Consider the following 19,410-nt stretch of genomic DNA (forward strand, 5'->3'; position numbering starts at 1 on the left):
TCACTACCCCAACCGTTAGAGACTCCCCCACACTCACCACATTCAAAACATCGCTGAAGTCTCACCTGTTCAGTACTGCCTTCAACCACTGAAGGTCACCTCACCTACTGTCTCCTTTCTCTGTTCATTTATTTATTTACTTATTTATCTATTTATTAATTTCCCTATGTTCTCAAAATCTCTGTAAAGCGTCTTTGAGTATATGAAAAGCGCTATATAAATAAAATGTATTATTATTATTATTATTATAGATATCATGCCAGTGTCCAATGTAAACCAGGTTCAGCCGGCTGCTGAACAGGGGACCTGTGCCGAGGTCCCGAAGGTTGACCCGAGTAGTAAGGGCCGGTAGGAGGGTGAGCCGGGGTAAAGCCTCCAGCGCCTTCAGGATCGGCTGCAGGAGGCACACCCAGGACACAGATGGCCGGGCGAGGAGAGGGACATCGGTTTGCGGGCCGATGGGGGAGGCCCTGCAGGAGCCTGGGGCTTACCTGGATCGGGAACCGCTCCAGTAGACCGAGCGCACGGACGGACTGGACTTTGGAGTTGTGGAAATGGCGTCAAACTGCACGTGTAAGTATGCAAAAAAAGAACAGAGGAAGAAGGTTGAACTTTAGTGCCTTCCATCACAGTGAGGAATGTGGAATCCACTGTGGTGGATGTTTGTGGTAACGTTTATGTGGTTGTGTGTCTTGTTGCTTTTCACTGAGTACAGCTGTATGGTAACTCAAATTTCCCTACCTTAATTGGTACATGTGACAATAAACTGACCTTGAAACCTTGACCCATTCCCCACATCACAAATCTCTAAGATTTCAACAATTTTGACTGGAGGTTCAATGTAAAGTGAAGATAGACACAAAATGCTGGAGTAATTCAGTGGGACAGGCAGCATCTCTGGAGAGAAAGAATAGGTGATGTTTTGGGTTGAGACCCTTCTTCAGACTGATGCAGAGTGTTTAATGCAGAGTGCTTCCATGGGGAAATTTTGTGAAAGGCCCAGAACAAAGTTGGAAAGGGCATTCCCCAACTATGTATTGACACTGTCGTGTCTAGACTGTCCAAAAGATATGTTGGTCTATCCAAGCACCATGCTGCCCAAATAATCCATGAACATCTTCAGCGAGACTTCAGGTTATCTTAGCTCAACCTAGTTGATATTTGTTTATTATTATAACGTATTGTCACAGTGAAAACCTCCATTTTGCGTACTGTCCAAAGCAAATCATACCATACATCGGTATGATCAATGCATGTATGAGTGCAACGGAGAGTGCGAAAAGAGAAAGAAAAATGTGTGCAGAAAATAGTGTACAAAATCATGAGAGGAATAGATCAGGTAGATGCACAGAGTCTCTTGCCCATAGGGAAATCGAGGACCAGAGGGCATAGGTTCAAGGTGAGGGGGAAAAGATTTAATAGGAATCCGAGAGGCAACTTTTTCACGCAAGGGTGGTGGGTGTATGGAACAAGCTGCCCTAGGAGGTAGTTGAGGCTGGGACTATCCCATTGTTTAAGAAACAGATAGACAGGTACATGGATGGGACAGGTTTGGAGGGATATGGACCAAGCGCAGGCAAGTGGGACTAGTGTAGGTGGGACATGTTGGCCGCTGTGGGCAGGTTGGGCCGAAGGGCCTTTTTCCACACTGTATCACTATGATTCTAGTGTTACAGCTATAGAGAAAGTGCAAATAAAAGGGCCACAACAAGGTAGATTGGGAGATTGGAACTACATCCTCAGCTCAAGAGAGGTCTGTTCAAGAGACTGAGTATAGTTGAAAAGATAGTGGAGACCCCAGGCTAATAGCTCAAAAATAAACAGCACGGCTGGCCCAGATTATGAACTCAAGGCTTTGTAGTTGTTCTCTCCCTCGCACTGATTTTATACTTGAACCGACAGGCTTCAGATTCAGAGCACGACCATTGAACCAGAAGTGACTTCCTCTCGTATAAATCAGACACGATTTACTATGTAGAGAGGTGACGGGAATGTGTTACAATTCTCCAGCACTGACGCATGATTTTTTTTTGTTGCTGTGAAACAACGGTGGATCCATGAGTCAGACTCTGCCTCAGACTGTTTATAGTGTGCTTGAAATGCCTACAATTGGCTGGTCCAGTGTAATGCGAAATCTAAAGGTCGCTGATGACAAGCTGTGTTACCCAGCCTGTTTCTGAATTCTATTTTAATCACCCCTCGTGGCTACATGTCCCAGAGGAGTGTTCTTCTGCCATCTATTTGGAAAAGGTGACGTTTTAATGATGATGAGGAAAACTCGAGAAAGGTTTCTGAATGTAAAATATAACTCCTCTGTTGCAATGGTCTAAAAATCACCAAAAAAACAGAAAATAGAGACATCCGTAAAATATGAGAGACTCTTCCTGGCACTGATTTTTTATTATACTTTACAACTTTGAATTACAATAATACTTCACAGTATAACAGTATAACAGTATAACAGTATAACAGAGCTTTATTTGTCATTCGGTACCAAGGTACCGAACGAAACTACATAGCAGTCACACACAAAAAAGAACACAAGACACATGACCCCAACACAAACGTCCATCACAGTGACTCCAAACACCCCCTCACTGTGATGGAGGCAACAAAACTTCCACTCTCTTCCCCACGCCCACGGACAGACAGCTCGTCCCCGACCGACCCGCACAGTCCCCGCAAGGAGATGGAAGTCCCCGCGGCCGAGTCGCACCGGGCGCTGAAACGTCTCGCGGCCGAGCCGGGCGATGGAAGGCCCCGCGACCAAGCCTTGCGCAGCTAAGTCCCGTGGCCGAGCCGCACCAGCGATGAAAAGTCCCGCGGCCGAGCCGCACCAGCGATGTAAAGCCCCCCGGCCGAGCCGCACCGGGCGATGTTAAGCCCCGCGGCCGAGCTGCACCGGGCGATGTAAAGTCCAGCGGCCGAGCCGCACCGGGCACTGTTAAGCCCCGCGGCCGAGCTGCACCGGGCACTGTTAAGTCCAGCGGCCGAGCCGCACCAGCGATGTAAAGTCCCGCGGCCAAGCCGCACCGGGCGATGAAAAGTCCCGCCGCCAAGCCGCACCGGGCGATGTAAAGTCCAGCGGCAAAGCCGCACCGGGCACTGTTAAGTCCAGCGGCGAAGCCGCACCGGGCGATGTAAAGTCCAGCGGCCGAGCCGCACCGGGCGATGTAAAGTCCAGCGGCCGAGCCGCACCGGGCGATGTTAGGCCCCACGGCCGAGCCGCACCCCGCGCCGTGAGGAAGAGACCTAAAAGAGAAAAGTTTCCCCCACCCCCCCCACCACCACCCCCCCCCACCCACACCACCACCCCCCACACATACACAACCAAAAAAATACAAAAACCATCCCAACACCGACACACAACAAAAAAAAAAGGAAAAAAGACGAACAGACTGCTAGCGAGCCGCAGCCGTTAGGCGCCGCCACTTCCGCTTTACTTTCTTGTGTTTAGTTTAGTTTAAAGATACAATGCGGGAACAGGCCCTTCGGCCCGCCGAGTCCGCACCGACCAGCGTTCCCCGCCACTAATACTATCCTACACACATTAGGAACAGTTTTACATCACACCAATCCAATTAGTCTAAAAACCTGTACGATTTGGAATGTGGGAGGAAACCGGAGCTTCCCAGAGAAAACCCATGCATGTCACGGGGAAAACCGTACAGAAAGCACCCATAGTCAGGATCGAACCCGAGTCTCTGGCGCTGTAAGGCAGCAACTCTACCGCTGCGCCACCATGCTGCCCACGTGGGCATCATCACTTTTTCAGTCAGAGAGTTGTGAATCTGTGGAATTCTCTGCCTCAGAAGGCAGTGGAGGCCAATTCTCTGAATGCATTCAAGAAGGAGCTAGATAGAGCTCTTAAGGATAGCGGAGTCAGGGGGTATGGGAAGAAGGCAGGGACGGGGTACTGATTGAGAATGATCAGCCATGATCACATTGAATGGCGGTGCTGGCTCGAAGGGCCGAATGGCCTCCTCCTGCAACTATTGTCTATTGTCTATTCGTAACCACCTGTGGCTCTTGTTACAGTATCGTCTGTTTGTGGCCCACTCACCCACCTGTGGTCCACAGTAAAGACAACCATGCTTGGGGCATTCAGTACTGTCTGACCCAACTGCAGTGTGCAGTACGTTGTTATCCTGCTGTGGAACTCACGCTAGGTCATCTCACTGGGTGTCAAAGCATGGAGCCGAGGTATACTCGCTGAACACCGGCCAAGCTGTTACTCACACTGGGACACTTTACAGTTGGAGACATTGATCAGGTGAGAAGACCTAGGCAAATCCTTTTCCCTTTTCGGGAAAGGTCCTAGTTCACTGACCCTAAACTCTGCGATGCAAGGGTGTATGGTTCTGAATCAAAAAACAAATCCGTGGAAAAAATCAGCAGGTCAAGCAGCATCTATTGAGGCAAAGGGATGGTCGACAGTTCTGGTCAAGACCCTGCATCAGGACTCAGACAGTTGAGAGAAGATGGCCTCTATTAGTATATTTCTTTCTGTAAGTCCATCAGGCTCAACTGAAATAAGGTGGGGGGAAGATAGGTAGATGGAACCAGGAGGGGGACTGGGACGGGTAATTTAAAGACGGGCTGGTGGGGTAGATAAGGAAAATAAAATTTCAGGCAAATGGAGCAGGCTGATGGGGGCCGACTGTCAAGGTAGGGGGCAGAGTCTGGAAGGTCGTATGGAAACAGATAAAGGAGAGATGGTGGGCAAATGGAAAAAGTTATGAATCTGGAAAAGTTGGGGCGGGGAATAAGAAAGGTGAACAAAAGCAGCGAGAACTCAGGTGGACCAGGGCCGAGTGGGAAAGGCATATAATGGTTGTGTGTTACCTAACACCATAAAACTCACTGTCAATACCATTGGACTGTAGGCTACCCAAGTGGAATATGAGTGCTAAGCTTCCAGCTCTTACAGTATGTGTCTTCTTCTGCAACTGGATCATTGCTGTTCCCTAGTGGAAAAGGTGACCAAGTACACGTCAAGCTGAAGGATAAAAGATTATTACTTTGAGGCTGGGGGTGGGCTCGTGGAGGTTGTGTGGAAAATTCAAAACAACAGGTCAGTCATGATGTTTACTGATTACAGGCAGCGCCGAGGCTGTAATGTCCTCTGGAACCGTGCTCATGGCAAGGCAAGTTAGACACAAAATGCTGGAGTAACTCAACGGGTTAGGCAGCATCTCCGGAGACAAGGAATAGATCAGCTGGATGACAGGAAGGTCAGACCAAGACCTTCTTGGTCTGAAGAAAGGTCTCAACCTGAAACGTCACTTATTCCTTTTTCTCCAGAGAGGCTCCTTGACCCGTTGAGTTACTCCAGCATTTTGTGTCCACCTTCGGTGTAAACCAGCATCTGCAGTTCCTCATGGCAGGAGAAATGGGGACCTGCTCACAAGATTGGGTAATTTGCTCCTTAATCTTGTCCTGCCATTCAAATAAATTACAGCCGTTCTGCAGCTCCACTGCCTCTGCTGTTCACCCAGAAACAGTCTGGCCCAACAAAAGTCTGCCGTTCACTCTCATCCAGCTGAGAATCCCATCCTTCCACTGCCCTGCGCTGAGTTTCCCAATATAGCAACCAAGCAGCAACCAAGCTTCAAGTGGAAAATCACACCCTCAACACAGGAAACCACATCAGCACATCAGATGTATAAAGGTGGAGAAATAACAAAGGGTGACCGAGAGATAGTTCCAGATCTACCAATGTGGTGACCTGTTAACAGGTAAACAGTGCCTGAGATGGTCTCACACCTCAATCAGTTTATGGGTCAGTTGGGGATGACATTTCAGAGGGAGTGTTGTTAGGCCAACACTGGTACTGTTCCAAAGAGTGGCTAAACCAAATGGCTCCAGATGTAGCCTAAACAAAGATTTATAAAATGTGCAGGAAGGAACTGCAGATGCTGGTTGGCATCGAAGATAGACACAAAATGCTGGAGCAACTCAGCGGGACAGGCAGAATCTCTCAAGAGAAGGAATGGGTGACGTTTCAGAAGAGTCTGAAAAAGGGTCTCGACCCGAAACGTCACCCATTCCTTCTCTCCAGCGATGCTGCCTGACCCGCTGAGTTACTCTAGCTTTTTATGTCTATCAAAGATTTATAAGGTTGCACCATAACTTCCCTGTCCAAGGAAGACAAATATCCCAACCGCATTAGGACACCCTTTACTCGGGATCGCTTTGGGAGTTCAGACAGTGTCTAAAGTACCAGTTTGTTCAGGTTCTTTACGCCCTTGGTGTTATTTATCACTCATTTTTGTGTGTCTGGTAAGTTTGTTTTCTGCCCTTTTCCTATGTGGAAGAAGTGAAATACTGGAGTTGTGTTGGTGGGGGGCAGGGCGAGGAGTCTCGCCTCTGTGAGTGGCATGAGTGGTGGTGATGGGGGGAGGCATGAATTGGCTACATTAGTCTACATTCTCGCTGCTTAAGACAATCTCCCCGGCAACTGCCCCGGCGTTTAGAGTCTCCGGAGACGCCTCGCTGGGTTTAGGAGCTGGCGGTGGCCCCGGGTGATGCGGGCAAGGTGGGGAGAAGCGATCAGCCCGGGTAACACAGTGTTGCAGTATCTGGGAGATTGAGTTTGACAGAGGAGAGCAAGCAAATGTCCCTCCGCCGCTCGCCTGCCCCCAGATTCAACGGCGGAGTTTTGCTTCAACTGATGTGTGGTCGTGTCGAACTCGTGGACATGGTTCGGTGGCTGTTGCTGCTCTCCATCCTCGCTGGAGGCACTCCTGGTAGGTGAACCCCTCTCTCCAGGGCGTGGTACAGGCAGGAGGACATTGCAGGGAGTGTATGTGCTAAGTGCCCCGTTCGAGCGACGCACGCTGTCTTCCAAGAGTCGACAGTAGAGAGTGTTGGTTGTTAATCAAGGATGATTATATTGGGACCAGAACGTGTAATTAAAGCACACGCTGGTTTGGATGGCGCTGGATGGTGTGTGTTTACAATGGAATTGGAAAAGATCGAGGGCTGCAGAGAGGGGAAGAGGGGGGTGAATTTTCCCAAACTACTTCATATCTCCCACAACAGCAAAAGCTCTGGGGGTGTGGAGAGGGTGGGATCTGTACAATGGTGCTAACATTATTCCCATTCTCCCCGCTGTATAAGGACGCTCTACTAGGGATTTGGCAGGTGTTGTGACTACCCCACCCAACCCAAGGTGGGCCAAAGCATTAATCTCTGATATCGCAGCACTGGAGATATATTAGTGGTGTCACTATCAACTCTGTCAGAAGGTTATGGGTTCAAGCATCATGCCGGCATACGACGTTGAGTATTGGCGAATGTTGAATTGCAGCAGGTATTGGACCATGAACCAAAGGCTCTTTTGTCCTCTCAATTGGAAATGAAACGTCCCATTGACATGGTTGCGGTACAAAACAATCCTGCCTGTTGTTCTCGGCAATATACAACCCTCATCCACCAACCCTATGGATTATTCCATCACCGCCTCGTTGACTGCTGCTGTACACAAATTGGTTGCCAAATGTCTGATGTTATATGCATGCTTACACTTCAGAAAGTATCTACTGCCTTTCGGAAGCCTCTGAATGTCACTGGGACATGCAAAGTGCAGTGCATGTGTGCGTATAATATAACTTTAGACAATACAATTGTTCATAAATTCTTAAGTGATAGTAGAATTAGGCCATTCGGCCCATCAAATCTACTCCGCCATCCAATCATGGCTGATCTATCTCTCCCTCCTAACCCCATTCTCCTGCCTTCTCCCATAACCCCTGACACCGGCACTAATCAAGAAGCTATCTATCTCTGCCTTAAAAATATCAATTGACTTGGCCTCCACATCCTTCTGTGGCAATAAATTCCACAGATTCACCACCCTCGGACTAAAGAAATTCCTCCTCGTCTCCTTCCTAAAGCAACGTCCTTTAATTTTGAGGCTATGACCTCTGGTCCTAGACACTTCGACTAGTGGAAACATCCTCTCCACATCCACTTTATCCAAGCCTTTCACTATTCGGTAGGTTGTCTAAATTATCTAAAGTTTTAAATAGAATATTGATCCAAATGCAGTCACAGGATGGAACCAATGACTTTATCAAGCAAAGCTTTAAAGTGTTAAATAATGGACAGAGAATTGAGATGAAATTTCAAGATAAATTAATGTGCACAGTAATTGCAAAGTTTAATATCTGAGAATAAATTGTGATAGGTCCACTCTTCCAAGGAGAAGCAATGTCCCCCTGTCTCTCGCCTCCATCTCAGATTCAGCTTGGGTGTATTGTGTCATCTGATGCGTGGTTGTGAACACCTTCATTCCCACCTTTACCCTCACCCACCACCCCTTACTGTGAACATGCTTCTCTGGCTGTTGCTGTTCCCATCCTTGCTGGAGGTAATGGTAAGATATGCAGTTTGCAAACTGAAGTGTTGGCCAGCAGTGGGGGAAACTGAAACAAGACTCAGAGCCTTCACCAAACACATACATTTTCAGATTGGCAAGGGGAGTGCATTGTAACCAAGGATTCTGCAGATAAGTAAAAAGTAAAAAGATAATTGGGCCTGTTTCTGGGAAAGGTGGGAACTGTATAGGCCGGACGGTCTCCACCTTAATCAGAGGGGGACCAATATCCTGGCGGGGAGGTTTGCTAGCACTGTTGGGGAGGGTTTAAACTAATTTGGCAGGGGGTTGGGATACAGCATGGAGCTAGTATAGGGGGTGAGGAGAAGGAAAATATAGAGGAAAAAACTGGTCAGATTGGGAGGCAGAACAAGAATGCCCAGCACAATGGGGTAGGGCAAGTCTGAACGGCATTTATTTTAATGCAAGGAGTATTGGAAGCAAGGGGGATGAATTGAAGGTGTTACTGAACACATGGGAGTACGACATTGTTGCCATTACGGAAACATGGTTGAAGGAAGGGCAGGACTGGCAGCTCAATATTCCAGGATATAGAATCTTCAGGAGAGACAGAGAGCAGGGGAAAAAGGGGAGGGGGTGTTGCAGTATTAATCAAAGAATCTATTTCTGCTGCAAGAAGGGATGACATATTAGCGGGTTCCTCAAATGAGGCTATTTGGGTGGAATTGAGAAATAGAAAAGGGGCATGCACCTTACTGGGTGTATACTACAGACCCCCAAACAGTCAGAGGGAAATAGAAGAACATATTTGTAGGCAAATCTCGGGGGGGTGTGAAAACAACAGGGTAGTAATAGTAGGGGATTTCAACTTCCCGAATATTGATTGGGATAGCCAAAGTGTCAAGGGCCCTGAGGGTGCAGAGTTCCTAAGGGTCATCCTGGAGGGCTTTTTGAGCCAATATGTTGAAAGTCCAACAAGGGAGGGGGCGGTATTAGACTTAATCTTGGGAAATGAGGCCGGACAGGTGGCTGAAGTGTCAGTGGCAGAGCATTTTGGTGACAGTGATCACAATTCAGTGATATTTAAGGTGGTAATGGAAAAGGATAAAGAGGGACCAGAGGAAAGAGGAAAATTTCTAAATTGGGGCAAGGCCGATTTTAATCTGATAAGGCAGAAGTTGGCCCTGGTGGAGTGGGATCAGCTTCTCGTGGGGAGGACCGCATCAGAACAGTGGGAGTCATTCAAAGGAATAATTGAAAAAGTACAGAGGAAGCATGTTCCCCTAAAGTTCAAGGGTGGGACAAACAAGTCCAAAGAACCTTGGATGTCGAACGATATAGTAGGATTGATTCGAAAAAAAAGGGGGGCTTTTGGAAGGCATAAAGAACTTAAGGCACAGACATCATTAGAGGAATACAGAAGGTGTAGGGCGGTTCTTAAAAAAGAAATTAGGAGAGCAAAAAGGGGCCATGAGATAGCACTAGCGGGCAAAATAAAAGAAAATCCCAAAGTGTTCTATAAGTATATCAAGGGTAAGAGGATAACGAGGGAAAGAGTGGGGCCCATCAGGGACCATAGTGGAAAGCTGTGTGTGGAGCCAGAGGATGTAGGAGATGTTTTAAATGATTTTTTTGCATCTGTTTTTACGAGGGAGGAGGGCGATGCGGACTTAGAAATGGAACAGGAGGGTTGTGATGTTCTTGAGCATATTGCTATTGACAGGGAGGCGGTGCTGGAGGCTCTGGCAGGCTTAAAAGTGGATACGACTCCGGGCCCTGACGAGATGTATCCCAGGATGCTGAGAGAGGCAAGGGAGGATTGCGGGGGCTCTGGCACAAATTTTCAGAGCCTCTCTTGCAACAGGGGATGTACCGGAGGACTGGAGGATAGTTAATGTGGTGCCATTATTTAAAAAGGGCAGTAGGGATAAACCTGGGAACTACAGGCTGGTGAGTCTGACATCGGTGTTGGGAAGCTGCTAGAAAAGATTCTGAGGGACAGAATCAGTCTTCACTTGGAGGATCAAGGGTTAATTAAGGATAGTCAACATGGCTTTGTTAAGGGAAGGTCGTGTCTGACTAACTTGATTGAATTTTTTGAAGGGGTGACCAAGGAGGTAGATGGGGGTAGTGCAGTGGATGTGGTATACATGGATTTCAGTAAGGCTTTTGACAAGGTCCCACACAGGAGACTAGTCAAGAAGGTAAGAGCCCATGGGATCCAGGGCACCTTGGCAAAATGGATAAAAAAGCTGGCTTAGTGACAGAAGGCAGAGGGTGATGGTAGAAGGGTGCTTCTGTGACTGGAGGCCGGTGTCCAGTGGGGTGCCGCAGGGATCGGTGTTGGGTCCCTTACTGTTTGTAATCTACATAAATGATCTGGATGTCAACGTACAGGGCATGATCAGCAAGTTTGCAGATGACACAAAGGTAGGGGGGGGGTGGTGAATAGCGAAGAAGGGATCTGCAAGCTGCAGGAAGATATAGATGAGATGGTCAGATGGGCGGAGCAGTGGCAGATGGAATTTAATCCTGAAAAGTGCAAGGTGATGCACTTTGGCAGAAATAACTTGGAAAGGGAGTACACCATGAATGGAAGGACCCTAGGGAAGACAGGGGTACAGAGGGACCTTGGGGTACAGGTACACAAGTCCTTGAAGGCAGCAGGACAGGTGGATAGGGTGGTTAAAAAGGCATATGGGTTACTGGCTTTCATTAGCTGGGGCATCGAATATAAAAGTAGGGGGGTAATGATGGAATTGTACAGAACACTGGTGAGGCCACAGCTGGAGTATTGTGTACAGTTCTGGTCACCACATTATAGAAAGGATGTGATAGCTTTGGAGAGGGTGCAGAGGAGATTCACCAGGATGCTGCCAGGGATGAAGGGCCTCGGCTATGAGGAGAGACTAGGCAGACTGGGGTTGTTTTCCCTGGAGCAGAGAAGGCTGAGAGGGGACATGATCGAGGTGTACAAGATCATGAGGGGCATAGATAAGGTAGATGGCGGGGAACTTCTTCCACTGGTGGAAGGTTCAACAACGAGGGGACATAGATACAGGGTAAGGGGAGGGAGGTTTCGGGGGGATGTGAGAAAGAACTTTTTCACCCAGAGGGTGGTTGGAGTCTGGAACTCACTGCCTGAGTTGGTGGTGGAGGCGGGCACACTCACAACGTTTAAGAGGCATTTGGATGGGCACTTGAAATGCTACAACATTCAGGGCTACGGTCCAAATGCGGGAAAATGGGATTAAAATTAGACTGTGTTTGGTAACGGGCGGCGCGGACACGATGGGCCGAAGGGCCTCTTTCTGTGCTGTGGGACTCTATGACTCTATGACTTTTTGCAATATTACAACAAAATAGATTAGATCAGATTTTACAAATAATGAATGTTTGTGGGACAATAAATAAAGATTAAAGTCAGGATAAAGCTGATCACGAACCTGTTAAATTCCAGCGATATATCACACACTTAGAGAACTGCAGAGAGGTGTAGCACACAAAGCAATAATTTGGCCCTCCATCCCAGCTCGAACATTTTGTACGAGCTGTTTACTTTCCCATTGTTTTGAAAATCTTTTTCCTTAAAGAATTTGTTCAATATTCCTTTCATGGTTATAATTCAAATTTGATCCACCAATCTTTCGGGCAATAAATTCCTGAATTTTACTCGCTGTGAAAAATAACATATCCTTCACTTACTATACCAAATGAGGCCATTCAGCTCATCTGATACCTGGCAGCCCCAAACTGAACAATCCCACCAGCCTATTGCCCCCCCTCCCCCCTCCTTTAGCCAAACTTGTCCCTTCTTTAGCCCAACTTGTCCATGCCGACCAAGTTCGCATTCTGGGCTCATCCCATTTGCTTACATTTGGCCCTTATTCCCCTAAACCCTTCCTATCCAAATATATGTCCCAATATTTTTGGAAAGTCATAATTGTATTCACTTTTGTATTTAGGTCAGGCAGCTCATTCCAAATACAGACCACTTTCTTAGTGAAAACACTCTCTAATACAGACCACGCTCTAAGATTCTGCTTAAATCTCTCCCCTCTCATCCTTGGGCTGTGCCCTTTAGTTTTAGTCCTGGGGAAAAGGCTGTGAATGTTCACTATATCCATGCCCCTCATGGTTTTGGATACTTCAACAAGGTCACTCCTCAGCCCCCTACATTGCAAAGAAAGAAGTCTAAGCCTATCCATTCCCTTCCAATAACTCGAGCCCCACAAGTCCTGGCAAAATCCTGGCCAATCCCTTCTGCATCCTTTCCAAGATGTCCTTCCAAGTTTCGCATAGAACAATTCTATGCCTGTATGAAACTTTGCGAGTCTTCAAGGTACAACAGAAGTCTTTATTACAGTAACTCAATGCTGTCAGCAAGACAACTAAAATGGCTGCCACCCCACAATCTGACTGCACACCCTCACACTGTGTACAGCCAAGATAACTATGTACAAAACATCTCCCTTTGTCCTGTGCAGCGCCACCTGCTGCACGGGAGGAGCAACGGGTCCTCCCACCCCACACAGTCCATCAAACATCACACCAAGCTTCACCAGTTTCTCACTGCGGTTGAAATTTCTCTGCAATGCGCTGCTTAGAATTTAAGGGAATCATTGGGTATGGGGTAAGTGCAGGAAAGTGACACTGATATAAAACAAATCAACTGCTGCAATATTATTGAATGACAGAACAGGCATGTTCTCCCCTCACCCACGTGGCTCCATCTATCCGTCATCTACCTGTCACCTACTGACTCCTGTCTCATCCCTTCCCCTCTCCCCTTCCCTCTGCCACCTCCTATTTTTTTTGTTTGTGTCATGTAATTTGCACAGAATGCTAATTGAGGAATACCATGCTCATTATAAATGTGCAGCAGAACCCTTAATTTTAACTGTGATCCTCCCTACCCTATTAATAAAGACAACTACCCTGTGTAATTTTTAAACAACTTCAACTTGCTCAGCCACCTTCTAAGAATTGCTTCAGGCTTTGCTGTCCAAGCAACATTCTAAACTTGGGCAATTTAGCTTATTTAGTGAATAAAGATTTGAAAATGAAAATATTGCTGGGCTTCAGGGCAAGGCATAAATCGAATACCATTTTGTAAGAGTTGACACAGACATGTTCGGCCAAATACCCTCCTGCTGGTGCTGTGAAGTTCTCATAAACTATGAGGCCATTTAATTAAAATGACCTTTCTCTTCAAGTTGCAAGGGCTACTTTTCCAGCTTGGAACTTTTTTTATTGTCATTAAAGTTGAATGTAGCCCTGCATTCGTTGCTGCGTTGATGAGCAGCTCCTGAATAGAGCGAATGTTTTTAGCATTTCTCCCAGGTGAGGAATGAGGAGCAACCGAGCAGAGGATCAGCTGTTGTCAAGCAAGCCGAGGGCAACTGCAGGGGAAGAATGCATTTTATCGCAGCCTGACATTTACTCCAACGTCTGGATTTTCTCTGATGTCACAGGTCTATACAAAGAGGGCCATAGATCATTGACAATCAATAAACTAGCCCTAATAGGCAGCTGTAAATCTCTCATAAAATGAATAGGAAAGAACTGCAGATGCTGGTTTAAAACCGAAGATAGACACAGAAAGCTGGAGTAATTCAGCAGGTTTGGCAGCATCGCTGGAGAAAATAGGTTACATTTCGGGTCGAGACCCTTCTTCAGAAGTGATGCTGCTTGACCCTCTGAGTTAATCCAGCTTTTTGTGTTTATTCTCATTAAACAGTTTAGTTTAGAGATACAGTGCAGAAACAGGCCCTTCGACCCACCGAGTCCACACTGACCAGCAGTGATGTGGGATGGATAAAGTACATTAAAATACATTCAAGGCTGAGGTGGATGAGCTTTTGGACTCTGTCATCTTTGCTTTGTCTCTCTTCCAGATGACATAAGTGGTTGTCCTAAGCATGGTGAAATCCATCCAGGAAATGGCCATTGCTATTGGATAGGTCAAGGGGAAGAGTCATGGCATAATGCTCGCCATACTTGCCAGGGCACACCAGGTACTGACCTGGCTGTTGTCAACAATGAGGGTGTACAGCATTTCATCCAGCACCACTTTTCAATGTGAGTATTGTAATCTTAACTTTCTGTTAATGCTATAACTTTCTTCCATTCCCTATTCTCATAACCCAGTGCTGGGGACGAGGCATCTTCTCAGTTCCAGGTTGCTCATTTGGAGCTTCTACCAGATAAAGACACATTTTATATCTGTTCAAATCAACAATTATTGACTCACTATGTTGTCCGAACAATGTGGTGCCATTTTCGTGAATTGCTGCAGTTCTGTTGGGAATAGCAGGATATTGAATGAGCACCATTGAAGGAAATGAGACATATATCTGCTCCAATCTGATATGTAACTTGCATCAAAATTTCAGGAGTGATATTCCAATTACATTTTCTATTCTTAGGAATGGAGGACATATGAAAAAATAAGATGAACTGAGGTACCTTGATGATATGCAGCCTTTTAACCTTTTGGTTATACACATTGCAATTACTTTAGACTTTACTTTACTTTAGACTCTAGAGATACAGCATGGCCCACTGAGTCAGCACCGACCAGTGATCACCCCATACTCTAGCACTGTCCTACACACGGGGGTCAATTTACACTTTACAGCCAATTAACCTACAAACCTATACGTCTTTGGAATGTGGGAGGAAACCAGAGCACCCAAACAAAACCCACGCGGTCACAAGAACATACAAACTCCGTATAGACAGCACCCATAGTCAGGATCGAACTCGTGCCTCTGGTGCTGTGAGATGAAACTTACCAGCAGCTGAAGTGATGATGCCATGCAGGAGTTACCATGAAAAGGCCGACTGCACCTGTGATGCTGCGAGATTAATAACTGTTCCCACCCTGAGCTAACTTTAGAACTTGCACAAAAACAAAAATTGAAAAAATGTATTTACTTGAAATTCTCATTTTTACATCTGTGAAGTTTTATCCTCCATGCGAATTTGTGAATGTCGGGTAGGGATGAAGTTGCATTAGCCTGAATTGGACATCCCCATTTTGTCACTAATAGATTGAGAGAATTTCATAGTCAGACAACATGAAAAACAAACTCTTTAGCCAATCTGTGCTCATCCCACTTGCCTGTGTTTGACAGATATCCCTCTCAAACTTCCCTAACCATGTCCTTTTAAACATTGTAATTGTACCTATCTCTACCACTTCCTCCAGCAACGTGTTTCATCTAAACACCACCCTCGGTGTAAACAATTTGCCCCTCGGATCCTCTTTAAATCCTTCCCCTTTCACCAGTCATGAACCAATGCCTACTGGCTTTGCACTACCCTACACTGCGGAAAGGACTGTGATCATCTACCCTATTAATGCCCCCCATCATTTTATAAATGTTTATAAAGTCACCACTCTGCCTCATTTACTCCAGGAGAAACAGCCTATCTAATCCCTCCGAATAACTCAAGACCTCCAATCCATGTAACATTCATGTGAATTGTTTCTGCACCCTCTCCAGCTGAATATTGCTGCTGCATCAATATTCTCAATGGAAACTTACAGCTTGGTAGTAGGAAGGAAGTAGCCATCAGGGCTAAAGCTATTTTAGATACATTTATCCTCTCTTCCCCTGGAGTTTTTTGCATTGTATCTGTTTGCATTGATATGATTGATTTTGGATTTCCACATGAAATAGAGGATGGCTCGGATGACAGCTGTGGGATGAGTCAGGTGTGGGCCACATCTGCTGCTTTCCAGGTGTAGAGAGGATGCGGTGGTCTCTGCTGAATGTATGACTTGCACAGCTGTGTACCACAGGACTGTGCTCTCTATGCTGTCCCCAGGGATACGCTGACAAATATCAGTCTGCTGGATAAGTGTCACCTTGGTGTAGGGTGCTGTTGGGCCTGCCTGAAAGTTGCTGTTCTTCTGGGATTGTAACTGTCCATACTGGTCAGTCTCTGGCTCCAGGACATGTACTGAGGAACTCCCTGAAGCTGATGCAACTCTCACTAACCTTTGTTATTTCATATGCTTTCGCCTTTGATTTGATAAAATCAGATATTGTGATCTGTAGCCACTAATTACATCCCAGTCTCTGGAAACAGTCGAAAATGAACCAAGGCATGGCTTAAAATTCTCAACTTCTCAAATTCCATCGCCATCTCCTTTTTGCGATCTCCTTCAGCTCTACAACACCCCAAAGGGTCCACAGTCCCGTAGCTGTGGCTTCTTGTTATCACTGAATTTAAGCACTCCATCATTGGTGGCCCAGCTGCCAAGTCTAGAATCCCTTTCATAAGCATCACCCTCAACCTCATGACCTCTCTTTCCATTTCAAGAATGCCCCAGAAAATATCACACTCTGATTTGTGGCTCAGCTTACACTTTTGCACCTTATTGATCCTGTGAAATGTGTTGGTGTATTTTGTGACTTAGAAAGGTATTTGCTGTTCTGGAAACCATAGCAATCACTGTGGTTCTGTCACCAGCATAATCACGCTGCCACTCGCCACTGTTACTGCTGTGCTGTTCAGTGCACCTCACACTCACTTTGATTTCTTTGCCAAAGGGTTAGCACAGCCTGGATAGGGCTGGTCCGGAGCAGAGTGCCCGGGAGGCACCACTGGGTGGACGGCAGTCAGATAGATTCATACCAGAACTGGGCATCCTCCAAGGCACCGAGTGGGGACTGCGTTCGGCTGGAATTAACCAGTAAAGGCATTTGGAAGGGATCACCCTGCAACAGTGAGAATCACTTCATTTGTGAAAAAAACCCAAGCTGTGAGTATTCAGATCCAGAAGACTTTGGCAAAGTCCCACATTGTGGGCTAGTCTGGAAGGTTAGATCACATGGCATCGTAGGCGACCTTGCCCAAATGGATTCAAACTTGGCTTGGAGGCAGGAGTCAATGTCGTGGACGGTTGTTTTTCTGAATGGAAGGTTGTTTTTCTGAATGGAAGGTTGTTTTTCGGAATGGAAGGTTGTTTTTCCGATTTGAGGCCTGTGACCAGAGGTGTGTTGCAGGGGACAGTGTTGGGTCCACTGTTGCTTCTCTACAATAATGATTTAGCTGACAATTGCCCCTAGCCCTAGATTCCCCCATGGGGCGAAACATCCCCTTCAGCGTCTACCTTGTGAAGCTCTCACAGAATTATAGTCGTTTCACTAACTTTAATTCTCAATATTTTAAACTCCAACCTGGTCATATGTAAATCCCTTTCATCCCACCAATCAACCGAGTGAGCCTTCCCTGAAGTCCCTCCTCATATGACCACAGGTCCACCACTGATTTTCCAACAACTGGTGGTCCAGCACCACCTTTAATCCGGACCACATTAAGTGAGCGCACTTGAAATTCCCCCCGAAAATGTGGCATCTAGGCCGGGGGAGGCAGCCGATCTCGACCTCATCGGGAATATCACCTGCGGAAGGGCGAAATATAAATTCATGTTGTTGTTATGTAATTGGCTGTTGGCCATTGACTTTAATTCTCTCTTCTTCAAATGTAGTCTCCCTGCAGAATGTCAATTACTTCCTCACGGGAGTACCGACCTTTAGTGGAACCTACAGTGTGAAGAATGTCACGGTGCTGACAGCCCCCACACTGCATGGAACATCGATGGTTGAGGTAAAATAACAGGCAGTGCCTACAGAGGGGGAGTGGGTTCCAGTATTTTGTGGTAGCAGCCACAAATGACAAGTGCGATGTGACCCAATGTCTTGACCTAAATTCTAAGGAGAAACTATTGGATAACCTTGTCCCCCTGTTCCTGCTACATGATCGCACATCCATCTTCTGCCCTGACTTTGTGATTACTATGGGATTAAGCACTGCCCCTTCAAAGGCCCTCAGGGCAGGTGGAGAACCGACCGGTTACACTGTGAGAGGTTGCAGACCCAGCATAAAATAAACAATGTTCTCCCATTCATCAGTCACGTAATATCCAATTAGTATTATGGAACGTGCATTATAGCTGAAATATATGCTATTCAGAGCAGAGATTGTTCTGATTATAATGTGATTTCAACAGGAAATAGAGGAACACTTAAATGTCATTTTGGAAATAAACAAGCAGGAAGAAAAGCTGACTTGGGAAAACAAACAGTCTACAGCAAAAAAATGTTTGCATGTAGCGTCCCCATAGAAATCAGACATCAAGGTCTTTTGAGGTCAGATTTCCACCAGATCTGTATCCTGCTGAACCCTATGACAAACCTGACATGGAGCTTCTGGACTATTTTGTGCTGATGTATATGGATTGCTGCAGTCACTTTCTCTTTTGGTCTAACTCTCTCAGATCATGCTGTTTCCCGGCCTGTGGTTCAGCCACTCAGGCTTGGTGAGCTCCATTGAGTTCGTGGTAGAGCCTTTGAAAAAAGCCACGCGGGTGCACTTCAAGATATTCAGGCCATACTGCGCCCCAAGCTCGTTTCTCATCCCTCCGGGTAAGACGCACAAACTCTGAGAAGGTACGATTCGATGTCAGCACACAACCTGGAATTAAACTTGGGAGGTATTAGCTTTTTACCATTCCAAGATGGTGCCCAAGCCATGAGACTGTTTGTGTGCTGGTCACAGGAGTGGATCTGCAATCACGCATTACAGTTGCTCCACTCTTTTCCGTACACTGCGTATGGCTCCTTTGCAATCATGTATAGTTTTTCCACTGACTGGTTAGCACGCAACAAAAGCTTTTCTCTGTACCTCAGCACATGTGACAATAAACTAAACTCGCCCTGATGGCCTTGTACATATGTGGAGACGCAAGAGACTGCATTTGCTGGAATCTTGAGCAAAAAGCAAACTACTGGAGGTATCCAGTTCCTTTCCCTTCTGCCACCTCCCCCTTCTGCTCAACAACCAACCCTACCCCTCTGGGTCCTCTATTTCTCCCACAGTCCCCACCGAAGCCCCTTTCCATCTGCCCACTAACCCTCCCTCTGGAGGTTGGCTGAAATGGATTTTATATGTGTTTGAACGTAGCAGTGGAGGCAATAGACAATAGACAATAGACAATAGGTGCAGGAGTAGGCCATTCAGCCCTTCGAGCCAGCACCGCCATTCAATGCGAT

General features: G+C 46.6%; 1 protein-coding gene across 1 annotated transcript in view; it reads left to right on the forward strand.

Annotated features, from left to right (window-relative positions):
• The first annotated feature begins 6,673 nt into the window (after positions 1 to 6,673).
• Positions 6,674 to 19,410, forward strand: part of pkd1b (polycystic kidney disease 1b) — a 94,842-nt gene continuing 82,105 nt past the window's right edge. Inside the window, exons 1-5 of the mRNA XM_078401257.1 lie at positions 6,674 to 6,749; positions 14,239 to 14,422; positions 16,906 to 17,117; positions 17,847 to 17,965; positions 18,636 to 18,783. Of these exons, the coding sequence (XP_078257383.1) occupies positions 6,674 to 6,749; positions 14,239 to 14,422; positions 16,906 to 17,117; positions 17,847 to 17,965; positions 18,636 to 18,783 (739 nt within the window). The remainder of the gene's footprint in view (positions 6,750 to 14,238; positions 14,423 to 16,905; positions 17,118 to 17,846; positions 17,966 to 18,635; positions 18,784 to 19,410) is intronic.

Source organism: Rhinoraja longicauda, chromosome 6 (genome assembly GCF_053455715.1).
Source record: "Rhinoraja longicauda isolate Sanriku21f chromosome 6, sRhiLon1.1, whole genome shotgun sequence".
Taxonomy (NCBI): Eukaryota; Metazoa; Chordata; class Chondrichthyes; order Rajiformes; family Arhynchobatidae; genus Rhinoraja; species Rhinoraja longicauda.